Genomic DNA, 12500 nt, shown 5'->3' with positions numbered 1-12500 from the left:
ATATATATATATAGTATATATATGAATATATGTATATTTTATATATATATATATATTATATATATATATATACACACACACCTTTCAGTTTATCTCAGCAAAATACTGAAAAATTAATTCTATATTGTTCATGTCGCCTTCCTAGTTCTCTCTCTCTCTCTCTCTCTCTCTCTTTCAGTACATAACTGTCTATCTGTTATTTATATATACATGTCACGCGCACACATCCTTTTTCCTTTACTTTCAAAACTGTCACATGACAGTTCCGCAGCAAATACATGATTCACACACAATCTCTTCATTCTCTCTCTCTCTTCTCTCTCTATACATACATACTACATACATACATACATACATACATACATACATATATATATATATATATATATTATATATATATATATATATATATTCTCTCATACATACCATATATATTTATATAAACGCGTCTTTTTTTATAGTGAACGGAACCTTCCGGCTATCAGCGATGTTTTTAGGTGTGAGGCTGTCAGCCCCAGAGCCTTCCACATAGGTATTCAAAGAAGTTATACGCTGACAGTATCCAGCAGACTGTCGCGATCACCCATCCATTTAATGACCAAACCTAACGCTCCACACTGTCTTGTCGTTTGTGCTCTGTGCCTTTTCGTGACTGAGGATTATTTGAATGGAAGATAAATCCAATTCCAAAACATTAGTATTTCACTTACTCGGGGAAGAAGCCTACAAACTACTTTGTTGCTGTTGTTGTTGGTGGTGGTGTTATTGTTGGGGGCTAAGGAAGGTCTACTGAAAAGACTAAAAAGGTCTGAAAAAGGTGAAATATTTCGCATTGAGTTGAAGATACAGGAATTGTAGGATAGGACATTTACGATTTATCTATTAGAATAAAAATGTAAATACTGAATAATGTGCATGTTAAACAGTACAGAACAATTATTGCTAAAAAAATATAGTGTATCTATTTTAATTTTCGTTGGTGAAACAACACTCTATTTAGACCGTAGATTTCAGCACATTTTAATTTACGTTAAAAGTTTGGAATATAATGTTTACAACTTATGCGTGAGGGGAGAATCTTGCACGCGCCAGAGTAAGCTGGAGGTCGGATCACGCCTTGGTATTATTGATATTTCTCGCTTTTGACGATAATATTCTGGAAGCCCTGCTGTTCTCTAAAACCTCAGGCCGCTATAGTATTCTCAGTTATAATTAATAAGCAAGAAATCTTTGTACAAATTTGAGCAGTAACTCCAAACTAATTGAATCGCTTACTCATCTCTATTCTTTCCTTCTCTCTTACAACATCCAAATTACTTTAATAGAGATGGAGAAAAGAAACTTTTTTACTTATCTCAGATGCTTTGCCTAATGGGAAAAGCTTTTATATTCTACCAAGCGTTGATTTAATTTATCTGAAGTACATTAGGTAGCAGTGGAGTTTTAAGAAGTGTAAGGTACTAGTACTGAAAACCCCTCATAAATGGGATTAATAACTGATTTACAAAGATTGTAAGTATCTACATTCCTTCTGATCCCTGTAAAGAAAACAAAAACATTTGCCTTAAAAAGCCAGAAGGAAAGATTCGAAGGATTCAGAAGTAAAAACTTCATGGTTGTATAAACCAACTACAGATATTTAGGATACTTCGAATAAAAAGCCGAATTTTACCCCGAGAGAAACACATGACAATTCTGGGAGAAAAAAGAACATTTGCTTTAAAAAGCCAGAAGGAAAGATTCGAAAGATTCGGAAGTAAAAATTTCTCGGTTGTATAAACAACCTACAATATTTAGGACCTTCCGAATAAAAAGCCGAATTTCACCGCAAGAGAGACATGACGATTATGGGAAGAAAAAGAACATTTGCCTTAAAAAGTCAAAAGGAAAGATTCGAAAGATTCAGGAGTAAAAATTTCACGGTTGTATAAACAAACTACAATATTTAGGACATTCCGAATAACAAGCCGAATTTTACCGCAAGAGAGACAAAATTGACGATATTGGAAAACTTTACGACGAATAGAGCCAATAGACTTTTTGCGGCTTCATATCTTGCGGAAAGCAACGCGGTAAAGAATCTACGCTATCACGGCTATTTCCTAATGGCAATCCATGAATGTAGGGGAAATCTGACATACAGAAACACACAAGCGCACGCACAATTACGGATGACACGCACAGCGGGCACCTGAGTGATACGTTGATCAACACTTTAGGTATTCGCAATTGTCATTGAACGTCGTATGCTCGTGTGCTTTCAGTAGGTTACAGAACTGCGAAATGCGTGATGGGCGCATGCATGACATAATCGCAGAAAATCCTTGTTTGCGTTTTTTGTCTGTTAACGTTATGTCTTTTCTCTAAGGTAATTCAAGTCCCAAGTTGGTCTGTCATCCTTTACCTTCGAATTAGGTTCAGTTTCTCAGTAGACTTTTGGTTCTGAGCTGAATCACTGTCTTTTTTTTTTGCAGGAAACTTCCATTGAATTATAGAAAGATATAAGAGAAGTATTCTTAATACTTCTTATGTAAGAGTTACGTCCACTTCATCTCCGTCCGATTCAGGATTCACGGTCGACACAAACCTTCCGTGAGGTCTAATAGTCGGTACTTCACAAGAAGTTCGAGAAAGTCATTCTGGTCACATATCGGTGAAATAAGGAGTCGGTTTCGAAAAACAAAGCCACTGGCGCACAAGCTCCTACTCGAAAATCCACTCGAGACCCGTCCGTCCGAACACCGTCTCGTACCACTTCAGAGGGACGACCTGCCCCAACCTATAAAGACTACTACTACACACTTCCATTCCATCCGTCCCGGGGATGGCAGGGGCGGGTGAGGGAGGACGAGTAGGACCCCTGCGTCAACGCGTGTGTCTCTCACCTGAAGGCGTGCCATTGCTGTGACTCCAGTGAGGGAGATGGAAGGACTGTGATGTCCCAGACTTCCACAGCCACGTTTTATATACCTTCACTTTCACGCTGCCGCCAAAGCCTCTCCGTCGCGGCTACTACTCCCGGGACCCCTGAAGCCTCCGCATCCTTCCTTGCCTTTCCTCAACCCCCTCCCCCCTTCCCCCTCCCTTGAGTCTTTCCTTTTAGCCTCCTCCTTCTCCTCCTCCTCCTCCTCCTCCTCCTTCAATTTCTCACATCCTGGGAATATCTGCCCATCCCATCAACAGGGCAAGTAAGTTTTTGTTAGTCTTTTTTTTTTTCTTAGTTTCGCGCGATGTTCATTTTAGGAATATGTTTTAGATTCGCAAGAGACTAACGCCGTTGAAGGACAGGTGGACAGGTTCTTATTTTGCTATCCGAATAATCAGTTCTCTCTCTCTCTCTCTCTTCTCTCTCTCTCTCTCTCTCTCTCTCTCTAAATCATCAATGGGAATGGATTTCAAAGAGTGAACTTGAAAATGAAAACAGAATAATGAAAAAGAACTACAAAGGCAGAAGACCTCACCCAGGAAGGATGTTGAATCACTGGAGCGGCTGAAGGCCGCGAGATTATTGTCATCGCCATAAATATTCTTGGCTCCATTTATTCAGCAGAGGAAATGGGAGAAATGGAAAGGAATGAAAGGGGGAAAGCGTTATTGACATTTCTTAAAAAAAAAAAAAAGAGAGAGAGAGAGAGAGAGAGAGAGAGAGAGAGAGAGAGAGAGAGAGAGAGAGAGGTCGTGTTTGCGAAAGCACATTGCGTTTTTAAAAAGCATCACTTCATTTCTAGGTTATAGTTACGATACACACAACATTTTCATCCTAAAGACCTTGGATTAGAATTTAATTTTGAATACTGATGCTACGGGCTGCTCTATGAGCAAGAGCCCGTATTGGCATAAGGCCAGCTTAATCTCAAACAGCAACAAGAATACTGATGTTTTTATTTTACAACTGCTTCATTTTTAACGGAATGATCTTACATAAGTTTACTTTGAGAAAATAAGCATTAGTAGAAATGGTTGCAAATAGGGATGGTATCCAGTGAAAATATAGAAAGAAAATATATCAGAAACCATTAAATAAACAATGACACGCATACGGTCAGCATGTTACGTACTTCATTTGAATACACGGAAAATGTCGTAGACGTTAGCAAATGGAATGATGAATCCTCTCCATCATTTTATTATTTATACAATTATGACATTTGGTCTCATCCTGTGGTGGAAAAGGTACTGATTGATACTCGTAGGGCAGTCAAGGTTGCTCGTCTGACTGTCAGTGCGTTTGGGTACTTCATTTATTTTTTCTTTCTTTCTGTCTGAACGTCTGGTTCTTTCTAAATGCGTCACTTTTCGTCTACTCGTATTTCAACGAGTCTCAAATCACGTGGTTAGTAACATATGATTGACTAAAAAAATTTAGAGGACAAAATAAACAGATTTTAAAATTAGAGCTAAGCTTCCTATGATTAGTTCTGGAGCCACCAAGATGTAAAAACCGTTCCAAAATTCAGTCAGAAATGAAAACCTATGAATACGATTCCTACAGGCTATGAGGTTCCAGAATGAGCACCATGCTTGCATGTATCTTGCATATTTAGCAACTAACGTGCAATCATGCGCTGCATTTATCAGCATAGCACTTGACGGTTTATTTACCAGATAGGATGTTGTTACAACCGCCATGCTTGCTCAATGACTGACAAATTCTGCTAAATAACTGACAAATTCTGTTCAATAACTGACAAACTCAAGCACTCAGATATGCTATATATGAAAGATCTGAAAATGTTAAAGTAATCATCGGTGAACTCAATTAGTGTTAGCATCGATTGTTGAACTTAAACACTATACATATGTGTATATATATATACGTTATGTCATATACATATGTGTATACACACACACAACATACACACACACACACACACACACACACACACATATATATTATATATATATATATATATATATATATATATAATGTATATATAAATATGAAAAAGGTCGACAGTTTGTGATATTCCTTACCTTACAAATGGATTTTTTTTAAGCTTTCCTTCACCTACTGTGAAATTGTTCACTAAAATATAAGAAATCTTTAAGTGAACAAGTCTACAGTAAGATTGCAAAAAACTTTCTATTTTAAAAAAATGACATTTTTTTTTTATTTTGATGGAAATCATGACATTTCAATGTTTAACCTCCAGTGACATAATAATAATAATAATAATAATAATAATAATAATAATAATAATAATAATAATAATAATAATAATAATAATAATAATAATAATAATAATCTAGAAAAACTAGAGGCTGAAGTAGCTGCCCAGGAACTCATAGGCAGAAGAGTGGGTGATCCTTAGAAACGGCGCACATAGTAAAAAGAGTGATGGACTCCTAAGGCAGGCAGGATGCAACCCGGAACCCCACACTATATATACCCACCATAGTCGAATTGGAGGACTGTGATAGAAAAAATAAAAATAAAATAGAATAATAATAATAATAATAATAATAATAATAATAATAATAATAATAATAATAATAATTAATAATTTAATTTGATTGACAAAGTCAAGAAGAAGTATCACTCATTGATGTCGCAATACCATGGGACACCAGAGTTGAAGAGAAAGAGAGGGAAAAAATGGATAAGTATCAAGATCTGAAAATAGAAATAAGAAGGATATGGGATATGCCAGTGGAAAAATCGTACCCATAATCATAGAGCACTGGGCCCACCGATCCCAAGATCCCTGAAAGGAATCTAGAAAAACTAGAGCTGAAGTAGCTCCAGGACTCATGCAGAAGAGTGTGATCCTAGAAACGGCACACATAGTAAGAAAAGTGATGGACTCCTAAAGGAGGCAGGATGCAACCGGAACCCCACACTATAATACCACCCAGTCGAATTGGTGGAGGACTGTGATAGATAAAATAAAATATAATAATAAATAATAATAATAATAATAATAATAATAATAATATAATAATAATAATAATTCATGCAATATCCCATGCTAAATAAACCCATTACTAATTAAGCTTAAAATACTAAATGCTTGATTGACACTCAAGATATTCGACCCGGTAGAATCATAAAACATCAGAAGTTGCCCTCCAAAATCCCAAGCCTCAAGGTCGACCTACACATTCTCAAGCAGGCCGCCTGGTACGACATTGAACTTGTCTCGTAACATTTTGGACACTGCCAAGGTAATGAAGACGAGTACTTGTTCATACCCTCCAAATTCCCTTGAACTTAGGGCACCAAGGCCGTACAGTGTCGTGGGCGTCGTATTGATGGGTAAGAGTAATTAAAGTGACTTGTTTTGAAGGTCAAGTTACTTTGTTGTTTTTGTTGACAGAGGTGCAAATTATAGCTTGTTTTTATTTTTTTTCTTGTTTGCTCGATACGTAGATGTATATTCTTCATTCCATTTTAAAATATATGATGTGTAAACACTATATGTAAAGTTTGTAAATGAAAAATATACGCTTTAATAAACATGTGTACCACATATCGTACACGTACAAATACATACATGGAGAGTCTGCTTTGGGTATCCGTTTGTACATATATGTAAGCTGCCCCTGGAATGTTGCTTTCCTAATCAGGATTGAACAGTCCTTCCTAAGCATTAATTTGCTAACTAGGTATTTTCAAAGTTTCCCAAAATAGTTTCACATATACCAATCACATTATTTTATATCCCTTCTTTATCTGTTTTACTGAGAAAATATTTGGAGACCACAATCATATTAAACTTCTGTATTTTGAGTCACCAAACATCAGTCAGCCGATCCCCAAAAACGCTATGTCAGGCGCCGCTTAAAAGCACACTCACTCTCGATTCAAGGTCGCCGAGATATCCTGAAGGATTCTCAACGACGCCCAACCGTCCATTTAGGAATACCTCATTGTCCTTCCAAGCGTCTCGCATCCTCCTACGGTCTCTCACGCTCCAACCCTCACTCTCAATTTTTTGCTTGACTGAAACAACATCGTGACTAGGTTTAACTGTAGGGTTTGTATGGTATAGGAGCATCCACGTCAAAAAAAAAAAAAAAAAAAAAAAAAAACAAAAAAAAAAAAAAAAAAAAAAAAAAAAAAAAAAAAAAAAAAAAATCGAGACGTCTTCGCTCCTGCGTCCTTGCCTGAAATATTTCCTCAAGGGTACATGCTATATAATTTTGGGTTTAGTAATGCCCCTTCCAGCCACCCCCTCCTCTCTCTCTCTCTCTCTCTCTCTCTCTCTCTCTCTCTCTCTCTCTAATGTTCAGTAATTTTGGTGTAATTAAACTAAGCAATTATGTTAGAAATAATCATAAGATATTTGGGGATACTATGACCATGAAATGCGCGCCGAATTCCACGATTTATCACGACTGAAGGATATGATTTCCACTAGAATCCTTTGGAAATCCAAAAGAGGAACGTGATGTGTGTGGGGGACTCCTGGGGGAACTGTGTGTCTATATAGAGGTAGAGAGCAAGAAAGAGATATGGGTAGACAATTAATGAATAAGATGTAATATTTTTTATTTGTCCTTGGATTCTGTAAGGTGATAGTATTACTGTACTAAAGTATACTAAACAAATGCAAAGAACCTCTCAGACTTTGAGATCTTATAATTGTATCATTCTTTTTCTTATGATTACGATTATCATTTGTCAATGGGGCCCTTAAAGGAAAAATGCAATCCTTTTTATCCAGAAACTCAACAGTTTCACTTCCCTGTGAAAAAACATAATTGTAAAGAATAGCTTTAAACGCTGCATTTATCTGAACAATGTTCATACGAAAGAACGCAGGGACGAAGAGCTTACGATGCAACAGAACAGTGAGAGCAATTATAGTTCTTATTCATATTTCGAGGAAACTACCCTTTCTACCCACGATTAGCTGGCAGTCGCAAGTGATTTGTATGAATGAATACTGGGCAAATTCACTAAGACCTAAAATCGATTCAAAGAAGCTAATTGCTCTGCAAGTAGATATTCAAGAATGAATTCCATGTCTGGTGATGTAGTGGCGCGTAGGATAAAATATTTCTAATTTCATCTTTTTTTCACGCGCGATTGAGATCATGCATACGTGTCAAAACCTTGACCTGCGAGGACGCATAAAGCTACAAAAAAGATTGCCGCTGTTATTTCTTCATTTTGGAAGAAATTATGGACAGACCTTTGAAAGATATTTGAAGACAGTCTTGAGCAGAAATGAGAAACGGATTCCACGTGAGATTCCTATATTTATGCATGAGACACATTACTTTCCACGTTAGATATTTCCCCTGTATTTCACACGCCGATAAAGGTAGTTTCTCATCATCACACGACTTTTTTTTTTTTATTTATAATTTATTTCCCGTTACAGGAGCATCTGCTTGAAAGATATCTCGGTTATGATTCATTTCTAGTCCATTTCTTTGCAGCAACCGGAGATTTCGATACATCAACGGAAGTTATCCAAAGCCTGCCAAATCGGTTATTTTCAACAAGTATTGTGGTTGATATCCATTCAATTTTGTGGGAAATTATGGGCACCCCTTTTGAGTAAAAATGTTAGAAGTCAATCCTCACACAGAATTGAGAAAGAGATAAAACGTGAAATAACCTTTAGCAATTCGGAATTTATCACTTGTAGAAATAAAAATTTTACAAATTATAAATTTCCTATAATTCAAGGAGATTTCAATGCAAAATCGGAAGTTATCCTAAGCCTACAAAACTGGTTATCCAAAATAATACCAATGCATTATCAGCGAGTATGTTTCTGTTGTCTCTTCATTTTGAATAAAGACACCGGAGGTCAGTCTTCTGGGTAGGATTGAGAAAGAGATAGCGTGTGCAATATCCTATATTTATACAGATTATATCACTTGCAGAATATACATTATTTTCCACGGTAAAGAGTTCCCATAACACAAAGAGATTTCAGCGCATTGGAAGGAGTTATCTTACGTCTACCAATATGTGTTTTGAATATTACAATGAGTTTTTTCTTAGGATAAACACAGAGAGAGAGAAAGACAGAGAATTGGAGGGAATTATCATGGGCCAAGATGTCAAGGAAGAAAAATTATGATGACGTAAACCAAGGCCACTAAAATTAAGGAAAAGAATGATAGGATGTAGTATAGCGTCCTTCAGTCACCAGAATGGTTATAGGATACACTTCAAAAAGGTCTAATATATATATATATATATATATATATATATATATATATTATATATATATATATATATATATATATAATATAGGATATAGGATACACTTCAAAAAATCTAATAATATATATATATATATATATATATATACATACCTGTGTATGTGTGGAAGCATAGCGAAGCATGGCATACATATATACATACGTACGGGTACTTTCGTTCTCATTCACGTCCACTCTCTTTTACAACGCATTCAGCTGGACGATTTTGAAGTTTAAAAGCAAATTCATTCGTGCATATTTAAACAGGGGTGCTTTGATAAAATAATAATAATAATAATAATAATAATAATAATAATAATAATAATAATAATAATAATAATAATAATAATAATAATAATAATAATAATAATAAGAACAAACTATTCGGAACCAACCAGAAAAGACTATACAACAACTAAGAGGGGAAGACAACCACGAAGAGATTCCTGAAGCCGAGCCAAGTAAGAGACTTTGGGAAAACATATGGAGCAATCCGGTATCACACAACAAACATGCAACATGGCTCCAGGAAGTCAAGGAAGAAGAAACAGGGAGAATAAAACAAAGATTCACAGACATCACGACAGACACAGTCAGACACCAACTAAAGAAAATGCCAAACTGGAAAGCCCCAGGTCCCGATGAAGTCCATGGATACTGGCTCAAAAACTTCAAGGCCCTACACCCACGAATAGCAGAACAACTCCAGCATTGTATCTCAAATCACCATGCACCCAAATAGATGACCACAGGAAGAACATAATTAGTACAAAAAGACAAGAGTTAGGGAAATATAGCCAGTAACTACAGGCCTATCAGCTGCCTACCAATAATGTGGAAGTTACTAACAGGTATCATAAGTGAAAGGCTATGCAACTACCTAGGGGAGACAAACACCATCCCCCACCAACAGAAAGGCTGCAGAAGGAAGTGTAGGGGCACAAAAGACCAGCTCCTGATAGACAAAATGGTAATGAAGAACAGTAGAGAAGGAAAACCAACCTAAGCATGGCATGGATAGACTATAAGAAAGCCTTCGACATGATACCACACACATGGCTAAAAGAATGCCTGAAAATATATGGGGCAGAGGAAAACACCATCAGCTTCCTCAAAAATACAATGTGCAACTGGAATACAATACTTACAAGCTCTGGAATAAGACTAGCAGAGGTTAATATCAGGAGAGGGATCTTCCAGGGCGACTCACTGTCCCCACTACTCTTCGTAGTAGCCACGATTCCCATGACAAAAGTACTACAGAAGATGAATGCCGGGTACCAACTCAAGAAAAGAGGCAACAGAATCAACCATCTGATGTTCATGGACGACATCAAGCTGTATGGTAAGAGCATCAAGGAAATAGATACCCTAATCCAGACTGTAAGGATTGTATCTGGGGACATCAGGATGGAGTTTGGAATAGAAAAATGCGCCTTAGTCAACATACAAAAAGGCAAAGTAACCAGAACTGAAGGGATAAAGCTACCAGATGGGAGCAACATCAAACACATAGATGAGACTGGATACAAATACCTGGGAATAATGGAAGGAGGGGATATAAAACATCAAGAGATGAAGGACACGATCAGGAAAGAATATATGCAGAGACTCAAGGCGATACTCAAGTCAAAACTCAACGCCGAAAATATGATAAAAGCCATAAACACATTGGCAGTGCCAGTAATCAGATACAGCGCAGGAATAGTGGAATGGACGAAGGCAGAACTCCGCAGCATAGATCAGAAAACCAGGAAACATATGACAATACACAAAGCACTACACCCAAGAGCAAATACGGGCAGACTATACATAACACGAAAGGAAGGAGGGAGAGGACTACTAAGTATAGAGGACTGCGTCAACATCGAGAACAGAACACTGGTGCAATATATGAAAACCAGTGAAGACGAGTGGCTAAAGAGTGCATGGGAAGAAGGACTAATAAAAGCAGACGAAGACCCAGAATGACAAACAGAACAGAGGACTGGCGCAACAAACCAATGCACGGACAATACATGAGACAGACTAAAGAACTAGCCAGCGATGACACATGACAATGGCTACATAAGGGAAAGCTCAAGAAGGAAACTGAAGGAATGATAACAGCGGCACAAGATCAGGCCCTAAGAACCAGATATGTTCAAAGAACGATAGACGGAAATAACATCTCTCCCATATGTAAGAAGTGCAATACGAAAAATGAAACCCTAAACCACATAGCAAGCGAATGCCCGGCACTTGCACAGAACCAGTACAAAAAGAGGCATGACTCAGTAGCAAAAGCCCTCCACTTGAGCCTGTGCAAGAAACATCAGCTACCTTGCAGTAATAAGTGGTACAAGCACTAACCTGAAGGCGTGATAGAAAGCGATCAGGCAAAGATCCTCTGGGACTATGGTATCAGAACAGATAGGGTGATACGTGCAAACAGACCAGACGTGACGTTGAATGACAAAGTCAAGAAGAAAGTATCACTCATTGATGTCGCAATACCATGGGACACCAGAGTTGAAGAGAAAGAGAGGAAAAAAATGGATAAGTATCAAGATTTGAAAATAGAAATAAGAAGGATATGTGATATGCCAGTGGAAATTGTATCCATAATCATAGGAGCACTAGCTAGGCACGATCCCAAGATCCCTGAAAAGGAATCTAGAAAAACTAGAGGCTGAAGTAGCTCCAGGACTCATGCAGAAGAGTGTGATCCTAGAAACGGCGGACATAGTAAAAAAAGTGATGGACTCCTAAGGAGGCAGGATGCAACCCGGAACCCCACACAATAAATACCACCCATTCGAATTGGAGGACTGTGATAGAGCAAAAAAAAAATATATATATAAATGAATAAAAAAATAATAATAATAATCATAATTTAAAAGTAGCTTTATCAGGATGAAGAAATTACTACAGATCTCTATACTATCTATGAATAAAAAAAAAAAAACTTCTTAAATGTCTACTTCCTCTTCAGGGTTTCGAAAACGAAAAGGACTCCGCCATTCTTCTTCTCAGCCATTTCGTCAATGACTGCCATTTAGGTCGTCAAGCATATCCTCCTATGCCCGAAACGGGGCGATGGCTGGTATTTATGACTGATAACAAAAGATCGATTAAAACTTACATTATGCCGGAAGAGTTCTTACGATTACGGGACTGTAGATTACAGATCAGGTGGGGGAATCTGTAGTTACCCTCCACAAGGGGAAGATCAAATACGACTTGCAAGAAGTTGGTTTGTCTGTATGTCCGTCTTACTGTCTTTTCACCTGATTCATTTTTTTTCTTTATATATATGTCTTTGTTTATTCTTCTCTTGCGTCCATTTCTGTCAC

The 12500-nt window shown here is 37.3% G+C and overlaps 1 protein-coding gene across 1 annotated transcript in view; it reads right to left on the bottom strand.

Moving 5' to 3' along the window:
* The window catches only part of LOC135212929 (uncharacterized), a 20220-nt gene extending 17217 nt beyond the window's left edge, over positions 1-3003 (bottom strand). Inside the window, exon 1 of the mRNA XM_064246669.1 lies at positions 2886-3003. Coding sequence (XP_064102739.1) covers positions 2886-2900 — 15 coding nt within the window. The 5' untranslated portion in view covers positions 2901-3003. The remainder of the gene's footprint in view (positions 1-2885) is intronic.
* Between the last annotated feature and the right edge of the window lie 9497 nt (positions 3004-12500).

The sequence above is a fragment of the Macrobrachium nipponense genome, chromosome 42 (assembly GCF_015104395.2).
Source record: "Macrobrachium nipponense isolate FS-2020 chromosome 42, ASM1510439v2, whole genome shotgun sequence".
NCBI classification, from domain to species: Eukaryota; Metazoa; Arthropoda; class Malacostraca; order Decapoda; family Palaemonidae; genus Macrobrachium; species Macrobrachium nipponense.
The sequence above is the reverse complement of the archived record's forward strand: the minus strand, read 5'-3'. Positions and strand labels throughout refer to the sequence as shown.